The 19,563-nt window shown below is 37.2% G+C and overlaps 1 protein-coding gene across 1 annotated transcript in view; it reads right to left on the minus strand.

The window, feature by feature from the left end:
* NAF1 (nuclear assembly factor 1 ribonucleoprotein) overlaps positions 1-19,324 on the minus strand; it is a 42,974-nt gene extending 23,650 nt beyond the window's left edge. Inside the window, exons 1-2 of the mRNA XM_004775518.3 lie at positions 18,815-19,324; positions 14,459-14,627 (exon numbers count right to left, since the gene is read on the minus strand). Of these exons, the coding sequence (XP_004775575.2) occupies positions 14,459-14,627; positions 18,815-19,143 (498 nt within the window). The 5' untranslated portion in view covers positions 19,144-19,324. The remainder of the gene's footprint in view (positions 1-14,458; positions 14,628-18,814) is intronic.
* Positions 19,325-19,563: the final 239 nt, after the last annotated feature.

The following is a 19,563-nucleotide window of genomic DNA, read 5'->3' on the forward strand; positions in this document are numbered from 1 at the left end:
GTTCCCAGGGATGACTTAGATCTCTCCTCTGACGTTTCCATATAGATTATACTTCTGCATAAAGGGGGCCAATGGCCCTGAGAAACCCCGAAAAAAGTACTGTTACCATCCTCCATCACCCGTAACCATAAAAACTCACCTCTAACCTGCCGGGTGCTCAGTCTTTGGGGAACGATCCCACTGAGCCCACCAGTGAAAATAAAACTGTGTTCTCCCAGATTTCCCTGTGCCACTTGAGTATCCCCAACAAAACCCCACTTACAGTTAAATACATGAATAGAGAACTCTAATGTTGGGAGACTGCAGACAGGACAGCTTTCATGACACTTTAGAGAACAAATCACACTCCCTTCTGCTTCTGGAAGAGGTAGCTCTCAGAAGTAGTGAATGGCATTTTCTAACGCAAAAGTCTAGTAATAAAATCTGAAATCTCCCCCAATGACCAACCAAATCACAGTTAAATCCAGAGCAAAAACTTCTTGTACTTTTGGACTATGATTAAGCTCACTAGTTAAATAGTCAGAATCATGTACATAGAACAAAGGAAAAGGAAGTCTACAAAGATAAAATGTCATTAGATCTTTTGGGAAACCTCTAAACTGAAGAGGAGGGTAAAGCAAATACCATTAACATGTAGAACACAAAATCAATGTTACTCTCAAATAAATAAAAGCTACTTGGCCACAGAATGAAAAGCCCCTGTTCTATATTTTCTATCAAGAGGAATGGAGGTCCATGCAATATAATTATGTTTTGGTATAGATCTAAACCCTGATACTGTTTGGGTTTTTTTTTAAGATTTTATTTATTTATTTTGACAGAGAGAAATCACAAGTAGGCAGAGAGGCAGGCAAAGAGGTGGGGGGAAGCAGGCTCCCTGCTGAGCAGAGAGCGGGATGCAGGGCTCAATCCCAGGATCCTGAGATCATGACCTGAGCCAAAGGCAGAGGCTTAACCCACTGAGCCACCCAGGCACCCCAACCCTGACACTGTTTTAACATTAAAATATAAAATACATGCTCCTGATTTTTAAAAAGGGAAAAAAATTAGTAATACAGAAGGACTCAAAAAAAAAAAAAAAAAAAGGATAGCAAAAATGCCCCTATCTTATTACTTTCAACCTCCCAACAATTCCAGGGGAATGTTGAACAAGAAAACCAAAGCTGGGGTCATCACACTGACTTTAAACTATATTAGAAAAAGAACCAGTTGGTTAAAGGTCTCCCAGCGTCCTGGGTCAGTCCCACATCGGGCTCCTTGCTCCGCAGGGAGCCTGCTTCTTCTCCCTTGAACTATATTAAATAAATAAAAATCTTTAAAAAAAAGAAAAAGATGTGGAAATGGAAAAGATGGTGGAGGACTATTTCAACCAGTCCCCTTAATTTAGATAGATATCTACCAAACCATTCTGAATACCCACGAAACAATACCTCTCCACAGAGGTATTTCAAATATATTTACCATGCAGATATAAACTTTACATTTTTTTTTTTTTAAGATTTTATTTATTTGAGAGAGAGAGACCTAACAAGAGAGGGAACACAAGCAGGGGGAGCTGCAGAGGGAGAGGGAGAGAGAAGCAGGCTCCCTGCTGAACAGGGAGCCCAACACAGGGCTTAATTCCAGGACCCTAGGATCATGACTGAGCCAAAGGCAGACGCTAAATGACTGAGCCAGCCAGGCACCCCTAAACTTTACATTTCTAATGGTAAAATGTTTTATTTATATTCACATTATAATGCAAGCTACCCTTTTTCACTTATATTTTGTACATTTTTTTACATTAAAACATAAACATCTAATTTTTTAAACTTTCTTACAGTATACCACTGTATAGACTGTTAGTACCAGTCACCTGATAAAACATCTGCCTCTTTTTAATTTTTATCATTACACACAATGATAAAAAGAACTATCCTTTACATACATCTTCATGTAACTTCTGTGATAAATCCCTGTAAGTGGAACTACTACGTCCAAAGATAAAAACATTCTTAACTTTGACAGATACTGACAAGTTTCTTTTCAAAAATGTTGTCAATTAATAATGCCACAAATGAGGGCGCCTGGGTGGCTCAGTGGGTTAAGCCGCTGCCTTCGGCTCAGGTCATGATCTCAGGATCCTGGGATCGAGTCCCGCATCAAGCTTTCTGCTCAGCAGGGAGCCTGCTTCCCCCTCTCTCTCTCTGCCTGCCTCTCTGCCTACTTGTGATTTCTCTCTGTCAAATAAATAAATAAAATATTAAAAAAAAAAAAAATAATGCCACAAATGAGAGATTTTCTCACTTCTCGCCATCACTGAGAAACAAACTGTAAACCTTTGCCAGTGTGACAGGTCTATGATACAAAACAGCATCTTGCTTTTATTTTAATTTCTTTATTAATCATGAAGACTATGCAGCCTTGCATGTTTCCTGGCTATCCAAATATGTTTATAAATTGTTTGTATATTATATATATTTTTCTTTAAGAGGGCTTATCCTTCTATTAATATTTTATAAGGAACTTTGAGTTAAAAACATTTGACCTTTATCAAATATGAAGGAAATATCCACTCCCTTTCCTCCCAGAATGGTTTTTAGTATTTAAGTTGCTTAAAGAACTTCAGCATTTTTTTATATAACATATTTTTATATAGTCAAATATATCAAGCTTTTTTTTTTGGCTTTTGAGACTTATGACACAGAGAGAAAGACCTTCACTATTCCAAAATCGCTTTTTGAATTCACTCTATTTTCACTGCTTCTCCAATTTCATTTTTAATATTTGCATATTTGGACCATTCATAATTTTATTCTTGTATAAAAGCAAGACACAGATGGGCTTTATCTTTATCCATATTACTGGCCAATTATTCCCACATTGCAGAATAATCCATCTTTTCCCCTACTGATAAGAAAAATAAACTTTAACACATACTAGATGTACTTATATATTTAGGTTTTTTACTGAAATCTCCTTTCATTTCTACTAATCTATTTCAGTGTCAGTACTAAACTCTTTCAACAACTGTGCCTTTCGTTACATGTTTAATATTTGGGAATAAGGGTAGTTCCTCTATGCATTCCGTCCATATTTTTCCCCATGGAATTTTTCTAACTATTCTCATGTTTACTTTACTAGACAAGCTTTAAAATCATTTTGTCATATCATATTAGTCTTGTTAGTATTGATTAAAATTACACTTAATTAGATTGCCTTAGGTCCTAAATAATCCTTAGGTTTATTTAAAGCCATCTCATACCTTATTTGCTATAATTTTGTAATTATTTAATATTTTTTATTGCTATTATAAATGCATCCTTTATACGGTATCATTTGAACACAAGAAAGCATCATGCTGAAACTTGTATCTAATGATCTTCTTGTGTAATTCCAAAAAAAATAAGTTCTCCTCTTTTTTTTAATATTATATTTTTGACTTTTCAAATTGTATTGACTGGTATGTCCACAATATCAAGTGTCAAGAAACTGTAATGATAGTGGGCATGATGTATGACTACTTATTAGAAAAGTTTCAAATGTTAAGCACAACAATGTTTCTTAATTGAAATTTCTTTTTTTAAAAGGTTTAAAAAGTGACCTTCTATTCCTACTTGTGTTCCTGTTTCTGTTTTTTTTTTTTTTTTAAATCAGACTGTTGAATTTCATCTAATACCTTTTCACCATCTTTTGAGATCAATATTACATAATTTACCACAAGCAAAACAGGTCAGCTGCAGGGTCTGATGAAATCCTGACGTTCTCCTCCCCTAAGGATGTCTATGAGACACATCTAGCAATGAGGAAGATAGGGGAAGATATACAAAGCCAAAATATTTGTAGTGACATAGGGACCCACTTTTGTGGTCAAAAGCAGAGTCTGTCAGGATTCCTTAAATCCTGTTATCCTGTTTCCAACCTATGTATTAACAGGACAAAACTGCCTACAAATGGAGAAGACCTCTGTTTCATACACAGCTAAACTTAGAGAAAAAACAGAGAGATACATCTGTGATCACCACCATACCTCCAATCCTAGTTCAGTGATCTCAGTACCCTATAACACTGGAATGTATATACAGTTTTCTAAGCATTCCTAAAAAAAGAACAATGAAGGCATTAAACAGCCTCTTGATAGAAAAAGACCTACCCTGTAAGAGTGGTGTGCATGAAATATCCATCCCAAATACTTTGCAGAATATAAAAGGTACACAAAGAACTAAATATTGTACATAAAACTTACAAAAAATAAATGAAATCAGCCTAGTACAATTCCAGATCAAAAGCCTATCATGGAATTTACCTCTGAAAGTGCAGTTATGTCAAGCAGTGCATTTACTTTGAAAATGGCAGACATTTGGGGACTGGATCAGAAGAGATATATTTGTCCCATTTAAGCAAGCATGCTTTCCATAAAGATTTTTGTCAGGCTTGAAAAGGCAGAATTTAAGAAGGTTTAAAAGGAAAAGTTCCTGGGACTACCATGTCAGTATATGATCTTGTGCTAGTATTTGGATGTCAAGATTACTTTCTCTTCCCTAACTGTGAAATCTGAAGTACTATACCTCCACCAAGCCTAGTTACTCTTTATTAAATTATCCTGCTAACTTTCTTTTTTGTAAACACATCACTGTCTAACATCCCATGTGTTTTCTTGCCTAAAGTCCACTTCCCTAACTAGACAATAAATTCAACAATAAACAGGACTTGGTCAGACTTGCTCATTAGCACAGCACCCACAACAATGACTAGCGCATCCTAGTTGTTTAACATATATTTATTAAATGAAATGACTTATTAGTCTGAGTTAAACAAAATTCTCAGAAGCAATCACAGTCTTTTTCAATTGGAACAAAACCAGATAATGAATTTATAATTCCCAGAATTGAAGAGAATCCTCAAGGAATTTAAGTTAAAAAGGCAGACTTCTAAGGAAGCTTCATTGCCCAGGACTAATGCACAGATACCTCAGGTTTGCAGCGGCGAACATTATTAGAATTATTAGATTAACACCTGGCTCCCTGATAACATGGCAGCTGTTTGACAGCTGTTCCAGTAAGGTAATGAATAAATCTGCTCAGTCGCATACTCTCTTTCAAGAAATAAAAATCTAACACTTTACTTTTCCATGAGTAAGGAAAGGATCACAGCAAAGAGGAAAAACATACAAACTCCAATAAAAAAAAAAAAAAAGGAATACCCAGAAAACATATTGAAGGACATTACCACTCTTGACAGGACACACAGGATATAAAGATAGAAGTAAAAGCCACTCTGACAAACTAAAAAACTGAAGGCAGAGGTGGTAAGGGAAACCTGGGATATAAAGACCTTCTCTATCATATAAGCAAGATCCCAACTGTCCTGAAAATAAAAGATAAGAAGGCTATTTACTGCAGGTAAGGAAGATTAAAGTATGAGCCTGGATTACCCTACAACCCTCATGGAAAGATGGATGGTGGGTAAGAAAGGCCCCTTTTATTGTGCTTATCCAATACCAGACACTAACTACATTTGATTACTTAAATTTCATTAACTAAAATTAAGTAAAATTTAAAAGGCAGTGTTTGGTTAGATTAGCCACTTTTCAAATGCTCAGCTGCTGCAGGATTAACACAGTGTGGATATAAAACATTTCCACCATTGCAGGAAACTCTACTGAACAGCGCTGCTTTACATTCTCATGCATCCAAAAAGCCCTCCACTACAAAACATACACCCAGGTATTAATAGACCACTCTATTTTCAGCCATTAATACAAATATAATTCTAAGGCCACATCATACACCATAGTCCTACAAAATCTTAATGATAACCTGAAAACTTAACCTGGGAAATGAAGATTTGTGATGAATCTCTATTTTTACCACTGTTACTTCCCCCAAATTAAAAAGAAACTAAAACCTATCTTGGGTGTGGAGTATATACAACTAAGATATAAACATCCATGCTATCATTTAAATAAAGTTAATACTACGCTTACTGACTAAAAACAAATGTTGTATGTAGTAACAAAGAACAGGCAAGGAAAGGAAGAAAAATACTTCATTCTCTTCTTTAGCAAAAGAAAAGACCACATGGAAATAAAAATCCCCAGATACATAATACCATTTGGCAATAAATTACTAAAATTCACCATACTAAGGAAATTTAATCACGTATTTTCTACAACCTACAGTTCTAAGTCAAAGGCTCTATTAAAAGACAATATGGTCCAAACATGCAATTTAAGAAATCTTACATTATGATACAATCATCTATCACCATGACAAAATACACTACATTATTCAGAAACCAAATAATCAAAGAAGTTCAAATGATCAAATTCAAATTCTAATGCTGCTAGGTACACATGTCTATGCAAGTACTAAAAATACAGCAGACTGCAATCTGCTCGCCCCTACTCAAATACTACCTCGGGCAAATCACTTTCTTTCTGGAAGTCAGGTTTCTTATCTCTAAACAGGGAGAAAACTGAGCAAAAGTTCTGAATATTTCATGCAAATGTCTAATACAATTTTAAAAATATTTCACTGCATGTAATGAAAAAGATAGCACATTAGGATAGAAAATTATGTACCAGCCTCAAACACAATTACGATAATTCTGGATAACAGATAACTCCTAACTATGGCATTAAAGAAATGCACAGTCCTACCTATACTTCTGAGATATCCATGAAAGACCAATTATTGTATTACAAGAATATTACATTCTGATTCCTGAACATCTGAACATCTGGCCTACAAGGTTGTTCAGTTAGGCAAAACATCCATATGAGTACCACATATTAAAAATCTTCCCTATTAAAAAATTAAACTGTAGACAGACTAGTTAAAAAATGGATGCCTAAGACTTCCAGTGCAAAAATGGAAGGAGCTAATGGGTCAAAACGAACCTCTGAAAAGATAACATTTGTACATTACAATTACCTTGCATTTCCTAGCTCTTTGAAGACTTATTACTGGGCAAGGAAAAAAAATCAGTAATTTATGATTTTCTGAGGCAAAATTATCTAAAGAACTTTGATTTAGGTTTTCACTCACAAATCTACAAAAGGGGGGTGGGGCGCCTGGGTGGCTCAGTGGGTTGGGCCTCTGCCTTAAGCTCAGGCCATGATCCTGGGGTCCTGGGATCAAGCCCCACATCAGGCTCTTTGCTCGGCAGGGAGCCTGCCTCTCTGCCTACTTGTGATCTCTGTCAAATAAATAAATAAAATATCAAAAAAATCTACGAAAAGGACAACAGGGGGTAATGGGGAAAGTAATCAAATACTGCAAATGGCAACTAACACTTTCTGGTGCTAGACTGGGGAAATTTTTTAAAAGTGAGGAAAGTGGAATAAAATTACGTGGCCACTTTCCTTGCATTACCCAAGAATAGAGGACATGCATGTGGCAGCCAATTACCTGATCCTATTAGGTGAGCCTTCACTTTTCAGATATGGTTGGAAAGAAGGATCCAATCCCTGGAGTATTGAGAGCCATGATTGGGAACTTTTTTTTTTCCCCTATAGCTGGTAAAACATATTGGAAAAAAGAATGGATTAGATCTGTACACTGTGTGGTAACTAAGACCACATATAACACTTAGTCTACTTCATCAACTGAACAATCCAAAAGTACTTTTATAATGTCCCATGGACCTCAATACACTTTAATTGCCCTTATTAATTATACTAAGGTGTATGACACTAAACTTAAGATTGAGATTAGCCCATTAAATATTTTCACCTAAAAAATAAAAATGAATACTTCTTGGCAGTGTCTTTGTATTTTTTTTTTAATAAATATTACGTTCTTACCCTGTTTTTCTCTAAAGCTACTGTCAGAAACAAAGTTTACAAGATTATCTTTAGAAGGTGACTCACAGAAAAATTATAATCCATCTCAATAAGAAAAAAACCAATGATATAATACTAAGCATTATCTTTTACGTTAACTGAGGAGTCCATATTTCATCAAATCCAAGACCGTGACTTTATTACAAAGATAAAAGCACTGCCAAATAACTGTAAAATGTTAACAATTACTAGTTCCGAATTTTAGAAGGGACAGCATCAGGTGTATGGATGATGTATGAACAAAGAAACCCTCCCTGAGCCCCTACTATGTAACCAACACTACAAATACAACCGTCATGCAACAGACTCTAGCTAATCAGTGGGAAAGTTCATATTCTCTTCACTTGTCACCTTTCCATACCTATCCTATCCATCTTGCAATCTAGGATAACTTCCTTGACCCTGCACTGCAAATTATCTCTTCTTCCACTCAATCCCACAATTTTTTATGTCCAGTACCATTCATCTTGCAGTCAATCATTAACTTTCTGGTGTTACTTTGCTATTAGCAAAGGTGTGTATGCTTACTCTCTAGCCAGATTTCCTTTTAACAGACATTTGTCTTTAACCTCTAAAGCAAACAGAACTTATTAAAATCTACTGAGGAATGGAGGACTCTAATAAATGGAATGCTTATGTATAATATATGTATGACATACACACACACACACACACACACACACAGAACATACATGCTTACTTGACTAATAAAACAGCCAGGGAGCCTGGCTGCCTCAGAAGCCTCTGCCTTCAGCTCAGGTCATGATTCTAGGATCCTGGGATTGAGTCCTGCACCAGGCTCTCTGCTTAGCAGGGAGCCTGCTTCCCCCTGTCTCTCTCTGCCTGCCTCTCTGCCTACTTGTGATCTCTGTCAAATAAATAAATAAGTAAAATATTTTTTAATAAATAAATAAAACACTATCTGAAGTTTAAGGGATCATTTCTGTTTGCTATAAGCTTTAGTAAAATAATTTTGTTTAATGAAGCACAAAATTCTAATTTTTAAAAAAATATGAGCACTATTTTTAAAGATCACCAACTATTAATTTAAAAATATCTCCTCTCAAGTACATAAGCCATAATGTCTTAAATATCACATTTTGAAAAGAATGTTAAAAAGCGTCACCAGTATTCTATGATACAATGCAGTAATTTCAAATACACTTAGAGTCATAAAATGCTGAAGATGAAAGAGGCCTGCACTTAGGGCAAAACTTGTACTAGGCCTTGGAAACAACATATTTAGTCAGCAATTATTAAGTGAAGAGACCATGGTACGTTGTAATTTCATGGACAGTGGGAGATAAAAAAGTATGAAAGAATCCGCTCTAACTTCTGACCACTTCAGGTGGTCCAGTATTTCCATATACTCAAGTTAGATGTTTCATGATATGGGTCTGCATTGCCAAAATTAGGAACAAAATATAGTGTAGTCAACCTAAGTATAATTACAAAATGCATTTCTTTTATAATATAATATAGGCAGTCTCCAAATTACAAAGGTACCTACCAAGAACTGCCTACAAGCCTTCTATTTTTTCTTAGTGATGCTATATTATGTGTATAAATACACATTAATATGCCTACTGCAGTATTATCCATTTTTTATCCCCATAAGCACTGTAGCCATAACTTTTAAATGTTACGAAAAACCCTTGAGGTTTTCAGAATAGAAAATAATAGGCATTAATTTATAAAATTCATTTCTGATAAAGGTTCTGAAATGTCACAATCCCATTAATGTTTTTATGATTCTAGATTTTTAATTACACCTGATTTATTTCAATAAACAGTTCAGGGCATAAATTGCTGAGAAAATTTCTCAAAAAGGACCTGATTTTCCAATTCACTGAAACACTGAATAAACCCTGTGTGGTTTAATGTAGTTTCAAAGCTGTAATACATATGCTACTTTACATTTACTGTGTAGGTTATAAATAAATCTTCTCAGCATTAAAGAGGAGTTTATGATCAAAAGAATAATTCCACTTGGTTAAATTTAACAGCATGTATTATATAACTGTGACATTATAAAAAGAGCCAACTAAGACTAATCTCCTTTTCTATGCCTCTATAGCAAACCATTCCCTTTTTTTTTTTTCCTGTTCTCCTCACCCCTTTTTCTAAATCAAGATATAACATATCTTGTCATCCCAAGGGACCACTGCAACTCTCTAAGGTTTAATTCTAAAAGAACAATCTTGAGATTACTTCACTGAGGCTCCCATATACTTACCGTTAAAGATCTGCAATAGTTAGTGGTTAGATCACCAGAATCTAACTTTCCAACAATGTGAAAGATTAAAAAACTAGATCTAGGGTGGGTGTGTGTGAGGGGGGTATTCTTGCTTGATAAACAGACTAATTGGAGGTAAAAATTAAGCTCAGCATGCCTGAACAGCAATAGGAAACAGTACAGAATATAAGACACTTTTTTAATAAAGACCTGGGACATAAAACTGGGTTAAACTGGACATGCCTATGTTCCAGACATCTCTAAAGAACCAGCACAAACTCTGAAATTGATAGAACTGCTTGGCCCATTTTAATTTATGCATAACTTTTTGCAAAGACAACATGGATACAATGTTTTACTAATTTTCCTCAGCATTTCATTATAAAATTAAAAAAAAAATATATAGATCAAACAGCTCCAAGCACAATCCCTGCTAGGAGGATATACCAGTATGACCTACACAAAATGGTACATTTGACACTGGCTAGAGCTGATTTTAACAGGAGGGGACAATTCCCAAGAAAAGTGGATTGTCATTTTCAAATAACAGTCAAACAAAACAAAAACAAAAAACAAACACACAAAAAACCTAATCTACTAAGTAAAAGGATTGTCCCAAAAGTCAGCAAAGAAATATAGCACTAACTGGCTGGCTTAAAGGGAAGATCAAAGTAGAAGACACTCTATTTAGAGCCAGGGTCACAGCACTCTACATGCAAGCTAGAATTTAAAAGATTAATCTAGAGTTAAACAGAAGAATCTAGAGTTAAACAGAAGAAGTCAGCGAGTAAAGAAAGAATAAAATGACACTCAGAAAATCATGACCCTATCTAAGAGGCATGTAAAAGAAACAGCCTGACTGTCCTCACTAGCTACCCTAATTCCCCATGGTTTCTTATCCAAGTAAGTTTACAATGTATCCTCTTTCTCTTGAGGTAAGTGGAGAGTCTTCATTGCTCGCAACCACAGGAGTCCAATATAAGACACATGTGATAACCCCTCCCAAGTATTTCCCTTTTACACTCTACACAGGATTACTATTATTACTGACTAAACAGATCCCTTTCTGAAATGGACAGAAGACTTCCTGTGACAGAGAAGCCATTCCTTGTGGTTTGCATGGGGTTGGTATCACCCACCCAACCCTCGTGCTCCTCAAAATACACACACATTCACACTCCCTTTCTGTCAACTGGCTTTTACATGTTCCCGCCCTCACACTTGCCTATGTGCTTTCTCTAAAGTACTCACTTTCCTACATACTCTCCCACACAAACAAGTGACTATGTGACTCATGCCCAAGCAATCCAAAGACACATTCCACTAGCCTCAATGATGTGTTCAGGACTGGGTACCAGGCCCCAGGTAAACCAGCACAAGTCCTCCCTGTGACTTTCATACAAGAGTATCAATGGCCAAACTGCCAGCCCCATGGAGAAAAACCTACTAAGCAAGAAAGCAGCAGAGTCCTAAAGATACTGAATACATGTAGCCTTATCATCCTGGTCTTCAGGGCCAAATTATTCTCTTTCCTTAAATCCTGAAGAAGTCCTAACACACTCTTTTATAGCTCCAAGTCCCCCAAGTCAAAGATTTATGGCAATCCAGGAAACTCATTCCTCTACCTAACTCTAGCAGCACTGGTCTAAAGGACTAGGAACTTCTAGTAACTGACTTCCTAATTATGTAAATGTAAAACAAAGTGAACAGCTACTCAAGAATTGGGACACCTGGGTGGCTCAGTGGGTTAAGCCTCTGCCTTGGGCTCAGGTCACAGTCTCAGGGTCCTGGGATCAAGCCCCACATCAGGCTCTGCTTCCCCCCCCCCCCGCCCGCCTGCCTCTCTGCCTACTTGTGATCTCTGTCAAATAAATAAATAAAATCTTTAAAAAAAAAAAAAATCCAAAGTTGAAAAACAGAGACTATAATTGCTTCTTCCATCCTTCCCAAAGATCCAAAGATCCCTAGGAAGTGGCACAAAAATGAACAGATTGGCCCACTGTTCAAGTTTCAAAAGCTAAAATACCTTTGCAGCAAAAATGTAATTTTCTGATATAAGCCCAAGATACACTCTCAAAATTCAAAAGCACTTCCAAAATTATATCTGTCTTTAGTTTATTTACTGTCTGCCTCTCTGCACTGGGTACTACGAGAGTAAAAACTTGAGGGTCTTGTTTACAGCACCTAGTATATGGCCAGTGTGCTGTAACAGTTTAAGAATAAAGGAACGTAAGATGCCTGTTGTTCTCTCACTCCTGTGATCATATATCACTGCTGACTGACAACTTATTATCTGTCAAGCATTCTACTGGACACTAGAGAACTACAAAGATCAGATATAAACTCAGCCCTCCAGAATGTGGTTCCTGGCCTCTGCATGAACAATGACCCTTTTAGTTTTCTGAGGAAAATATGATCACTCTACCAAGAAAAATACTTTAAACACATATAGACTAAGATTTTGCATTAAGTTTCAAGAGATTCAAAAGGTATGAATTCTAAGTCAAGTAAGATAAATAAGAAAATGATACATATAAAAAGTACTGTGGTCCTCTCTGAAAAACAGAGTGGAGGTTCCTCAAAAAGCTGAAAATAGAGCTACCGTATGACCCAGTGATTGCACTACTGGGCATATTCCCTAAAGATATAAATACGGTGCTCCAAAGGGGCACGTGCACCCAAATGTTTATAGCAGCAATGTCCACAACAGCCAAACTATGGAGAGAACCTAGATGTCCATCAACAGATGAATGGATAAAGAAGATGTGGTATTTATATACAATGGAATACTATGCAGCCATCAAAAGAAATGAAATCTTGCCATTTGCGATGATGTGGATGGAACTAGAGGGTATTATGCTTAGCAAAATAAGTCAATTGGAAAAAGACAACTATCATATGATCTCCCTGATATGAGGAAGTGGCGATGCAACATGGGGATTTGGAGGGTAGGAAAAGAAAAAAAATGAAAGAAGATGGGATCAGGAGGGAGACAAACCATAAAAGACTCAATCTCACAAAACACGCTGAGGGTTGCTGGGGGGAGGGGGGTCAGGAGAGGGTGGTGGGGTTATGGACATTGGGGAGGGTATGTGCTATGGTAAGTGCTGTGAAATGTGTAAACCTGGCGATTCACAGACTTGTACTCCTGGGATAAAAATACATTATATGTTTATAAAAAAATTTTAAAAATTAATTTAAAAAAAAGAATTCTGATAAACCATCATACATCTTGGGCATTTTAAATGTGGGGGGGAAAAAAAAGTACTGTGGTCCTGTATTTGTTGATTTTTATAGTCTGAGAAAACTTAAGTAGAAAGATGACCAAGATACATGAGAAAGACCAAAGAAGTCTCCCAATAATTTAAAAGTTGGGAAAGCCTTTGTATAAAAAGACTAGAGAGGGACAGCAATGTCTGTAGTATGAAAACAAGAATCACTGATGAAGCTGCATAAAATTCAAAGGGTTTTCAATACATAAAGTGTGAGTGAGATAGGGAAATTCTCATTACAAGTAAAGAAGAAGAAATAATTTTGGTAGAATCCAGGCACGAAAAGGTGCCCGATTTGCTCAACATTTTTAAAATATTTTCAAACCTTGCATTAAACTGTTTCATTGATTTAAACATTACATAATAGATGTAATTAGTGATCATTAAATTTTTAAAAAGCATTAGTAGTAACTAAAGTACATGTGGGTGTAGGGAGAATAAACATGTGGCAATACAGTCTATATTCTGAAATCCTGAGGAGATGTGTCTCTTGGATCATGAGGTTTCAACCAAACTACCATCATTGTTCTAGGATAAGAGGAGGAAATTACTATGTAAGAGTCAACTTTACAAACCAACCCTATCAAGTGCCAATAAATACTATTCTATAATGAAAGAGTTTTCTCCATCTGCAACAAAAATCCTTTGAAAACTTCAAGTTAATAAGAGTCCTAAGAAACTCAACCTATCTAATTTTACTTCCTATTTCCCTTAAACACAATCAATTTAAAAAGATTTCAATTACTACTGAGCAAAATTTTCTGACTTGTGGACCAAAAAACTCCAAACAAACAAACAAAAAAAAAACCAAGGTTGTAAATCTACATGAGAAATCTTTGTAGCAAAGATAAAAACCGAAAAATAGCAAGCTAAAGTTGATGTCCATCAAGAACAATTATCAAATATTAGAGTTAGAAGCAACCTTAGAAACCTTAGCAACCAGATCAATCTTCTCTTTTATTTAAAATAAAAAAAAAAAAAAAAAAAACAAAGCATAGAAAAAGTATGCCCAATAAGAGGCTGAGCTAAGGAATCTTCAAATTTACAGAACCAGATACAGGCCAAATTACATCAATATTAGTATCATAACATATATTTTATAATGTTCAAATCCTAAGTACTTACATTAAGGAGTAACTCATCTTTTGTTTTAAGAGGAAAATTCTTATTTTCCTTCTCAGTTTGTAAATCATCTTCTCCATCTGACAGCAATGGAGGAAGTGATATACAAGAGGAAGATGATGACGAAGATGATGAGGATGAGGAGGAGCTTGAACTATCTGAATCTGTTTCACTGTAGGGAAGAAAAAGTCAAAAACTTAGTAATATTATTACTGAAGTATTAAATTATAATTTTTCAACTAGGAAGTATCTATATGTAGTTATTGTTGCTGATATAATTCAAAAGCTAGCATTTCGAAGTTTACTATAATATTTGAAAGTAATCTTTAATCCATTGATAATATTTTCAAAATGCCTGCTATAACCCAAATTCTATTATTTTAAGTCTCATACATCACACAGTTGTCTTAATATAGTTAAGCACATGACAAATCACTGACAAAAGAGAGATCTGCCAAGACACCGTTCTTATTAGTCATCAATGAACCAGATCACTTAATTGCCAATAAAATGTTCTGTCTTCATACAACTTGGAAACTCCTGAAAGTTACCAACCATGTTGACCACTCAACTCTAAAAATTCCCTTAGCCCTTGGCTTCACAGCAATTGTTATCAGTAATCCTTAGTTTAAATTTTGTTTGCTGGCTTTCTCCCTTAGCCCATTTTATGTGCTGTTTTTAAAAGTCCCACCCTCATTTTCTCTTCTCTCTATCCTCTTCCCATGGATAACATCATTCACTCAAATCATTTCAATCATCAACCATATTGATAACTCTAGGCTCCACCCTAATCTCCAGATGCACACTAACTGCCTCTGTATGAATAACCTACACTTACCTAATTCTAAGAGCAAGTTTAAAAAAAGAAAATATTCTCCTTACTGAACCCGCTTCTGTCCTGCCTCTATTTTATTTCATTGCTTAGTCTTCAATCCTGTCACTATAAGTGAAAAACCTGAATCATTTTGAGCCAATGCTGTCTCAGTCAATGATAAAATCCTACCTTCAAATGGCAAACATCACTCCAGTTCCATTTCTCAATCCCATTTCCACTGTTATTATGACCGTATTTAGGGAGGAATCCTCTTTCTCCCCTATTTTTCAGTAATAATTGTATAACAGAAGTCAATACTCGTAGTCTCTTCCCACAACAATCAACGCTTCCTCCTACTGCTGCTACCTTCCTTCACCCTCTCATGACCTTCCATCCTAATCAGTTTACACACTTGCTTTAAAAAAAAAAAAAATCCATGACTGGACATTAGATATGAAGGAATTATCAATTTTGTTATGTGTGATAACTATGATTACATAAAAAAATGTCCTCTTAGAGAATGCATTCTGAAACATTTAGGGAGAAAGTGTCATCATATCTATAAATGACTTTAAAAGGGCTCAATAACATACATATGTGAAACTAAGTTCTAAAATGTTATTAAGTGTTAACTCAAGGAGATGGCTATATGTTCACACCATTCTTTCCATTTTTTATTAAAAAAACATTAAACACAGAGAAAAGCTTTAAAAAATTCTACATAAAGCTATACTGGGTACCAGATAAAGGCTAACTCAGAGCCCTTTGCAATCAGGTTCCTGGTAACCTTCACAATCCCGTCTTCTGCCACATCTAGCACAGAAGCATATAAAATATCCCAAATTCTGTTTAATTTCACTATCTCATGCTGCTACTTGTGCTATTTCCTCTGAATGGAATGTCCCTAGGGCAGAAAAATTCCATTCCTCTTTATAAGCTCAACTCAAATATTATCTCCTCTGAAGTCATCCCCTATCCACTGAAAGTAGATTTACTTCTTTCTGTATCTCCCAGAGCATTTTTTTCAAACTGCCTACTACAGCCTGTCTTGTACTATCCATAATTCAGTGGAAAACATGTCTTTTCAGATGGATTATGAAGTGCTTGAAACAAAGGCACTAGTTTTGGCAAGTATGATGTTTTTCTACTACAGGGGTAAATGGGCATCCCATTCACAGTCAGACTCCTTACTATTATTACTTTATTATGAGTCTTTTCCTCTTTCCCATATCATTCCTACTGGCAAATTCTACAGTACCTCTGCTGAATTCCTCCAGCAATGGTCTCGTTTCTCTCCTTCAAGTTTCTTGACAGAGTTGTTAACATATGCTATCTCTGCTCCTTTATTTCCCAATCTTTACCCCAAAACTGGCTTCCATCACCACCACTCATTTACAAGGTCACTAACAATATCCATGTTATCAAGTCCAGTGGACATCTTTCTGTCATCTTAACTTTTCAACAACATCTGACATGATTCCCCCTTCCTTCCCCAAAAAACTTCCCTATTTTGGAATCCACTATGCTACCGTGGTATTCTACCCTCGCGGATCTTCTGTTCCCCTCGTTTTAAATATGACCTTCACTGAAAAGAGACTAAATCAACGTAACATCCAAATGCACTGTTTGAGAATCTTGTTTGAATGCCAATTCGAACAAACCAACTGTTAAAAGACAGCCAGAGAAATGTGAATGCTGACTATTAGGTGGTATTAAGAAATTAGGGTTAATTTTACTACGTTTGATTAATAACATGGTGGCTACGTAATAAGTACTTTATCGGTTAGAAATGTAAAGAACATATAGAGAAGGTGACATACGTTTGAGATTTGCACTAAAAATCTCAGGTTAAAAAAATGTCCGAGGGACGCCTGGGTGGCTCAGTGGATTAACCCTCTACCTTTGGCTCAGGTCATGATCTCAGGGTCCTGGGATTGAGCCCTGCATCAGGCTTTCTGCTTAGCAGGGAGTCTGCTTCCTCCCCCCACTCCCCCAACTCCCCTCCACCTCCCTCTCTATTTGTGATCTCTATCAAATAAATAAATAGATAAAATCTTTAAAAAACAATGTTAGAAATACTAGATAAAACGAGATTAGAAAATACTGTAAACCATTTAAGTGTGGTGATAAGTACACTTATTTTATTATTCATTGTTATAAGTATATTATATTACTCTCTACTTTTAACGAATTTGAAAAAGTACATAGTAAGAAGTTAAAGCAAATCCTATCTGTAATCTGTACAAATTTATATCTCCAGTCTAGAATTGTCCTCTCAACTTTAAACTCATTATCCTATTATTTCCAATTAGCTGTCAAAGAAATCTCAAATTAACTGCCCAAATTAAACTCTCCTGTTAGTCTCCAGCCCTCATCCCAGATAGGTTACTCCCCATTTCCTTAAACAGTACTGTCATCCACCCAGTCGATGCCTCCCTATCAAGCCCACTACCCCATCTATTATGGTGACTTCAAAATACTTAACCCTGACAACCATGGTCACCTGATGGACTCATGCAGCATCTCTCCAACTCTCTCCACACTAAGCCTTGTTACACTCGTGCTTCTCTGCTTTCACTCTTGAACCCAGTTCAATTCCTTCTCTACAGAACAAAGCTTATTAGAATATTAACCTGAGCATGCCATTTCTCTGCTTGAAATTCAGTAGCTTCCCTAACACTCAGAATTAAAACTGTAACATGGCTACACTGTCTTACACGGCTGGGCTCTCCTATTACTTTCTCCATGCCTTGTCTGTTCCTTCATTGTAATTTTCACCACCTCTAATCTATGCATTGATGTATTTAGTTTTATTTTTCATCCTTCTCACTAGTATCTAGGGCAGGGATATTTTGTTCATCTATTCAGTATCCCACGTAAAACACTCAAATATTTGTAGACAACGTTCAGTGTGATTTAGTAACACCCTACGATTTTAAGTCCTCTCTCTCCATAGGATTCATATTCAAAAGACACGACGGCGTGGGGCTGCCGTCTATAAAACTTACCCCGATGATACAGCTATGCGAAATAACAATGTTTCCCTAATTTGGTGCACACATGCTCCCTGCAAGGATTCTACAAAAATTATCAGGAGCCAAACTAGAAACGTATGAAATCCTTTAACTGATCCTTAATTCATCTGGTTTAAAAAACAAGGCCACACTCTAAACCTGCCTTTAAAAAAAAAAAAAAAAAAAAAAAAAATCTGACACAAAATTCAAAGTTATAACCACACCAAGACACGTCAAATTGAGTAGTTATCGAAATAATCCAATATCCTCAGGGTTTGTTTTTGTTTTTGCGATCTATACGTAAGACTTTTCAGACTACCAAACTGAGGAAAGAAGAGGAATCTGATTATCTCGGATTCGCAACGCGATTTGCAGAGTGAAGGCGAGGAAGGGGCGGTCCAAGCTACTAGTCAGCACGTGCGCAGCGAGCTCCAGCTACCTCTCCTCTCTCCCAGGCCCACGCGGGCACGCTCTCAGTCCCCGATCCCGGCCCCCCCCCCCAATAGCTCCAGGACACCCCAGGCACCCGACCTGTCCGAGTCTGAATCCGAGTCCGAAGTCTCTATAGAGTCTGGGGTCCCCGCCTGCTCTGCTGCGCCCGGGGCGGTGACGCAGTTCCCGCCGGGAGGAGGTTCTGGCCTTGACTGCGGCGCGGATTCACGCGGCTGCTCCTCCGCGGGCTGAGCCTCCGCGGCCTGTCCGGTGTCCGGGGACGCCGCATCCGACTGCAGTGACGGCCGTGGCTCTGGAACAGGTAAAGAGCCCGGGGACTGCACCGCCTGACCTTGGCCATCCCCCAAACCGGTGCCATTAAATTTAAGAGTTTCCAGCTGAGCGGCGGCGGCCTCCACTACTTCCATGGCGTCGCTCCACAGACCCAGTCAGGCTCACGGTCAGGGCCCTCAGACAGGCTCGGGGCTCGCTAGGGAATAGAACAAACACGCGGGTTGTAACCACACCTGAGCCCCACTTCCCGCGTTTCTCCGGTAACTGCACGCTGAGCTGCCTGGAGACACGCCCCCGCCGCTGACACAGCGGCACTTCCGGGGGAGCGTACTGCGTGACGTAACGCGCTTGCGCTCACTGGGAGTGGGGGGGCAGGACTTTTGGAAACAAGATCTCGCGCGGTCCTAAACCCGCCGATTTCATTACCTCTTAGAGCTGCGGCAGGCGTCGTGGGGTCAAGTGGCTAGGCGTTCCTCTTGCTGAATGTATACTATGTATACATGTATAATGTATATAATGGGCCAATTATACTCGAAGCGGAGATTTGAAGGAGG

This window comes from Mustela putorius, unplaced genomic scaffold, assembly GCF_011764305.1.
Source record: "Mustela putorius furo isolate JIRA1106 unplaced genomic scaffold, ASM1176430v1.1 tig00003907_pilon_pilon_pilon:0A:0A:0A:0A, whole genome shotgun sequence".
In the NCBI taxonomy this organism is placed as follows: domain Eukaryota; kingdom Metazoa; phylum Chordata; class Mammalia; order Carnivora; family Mustelidae; genus Mustela; species Mustela putorius.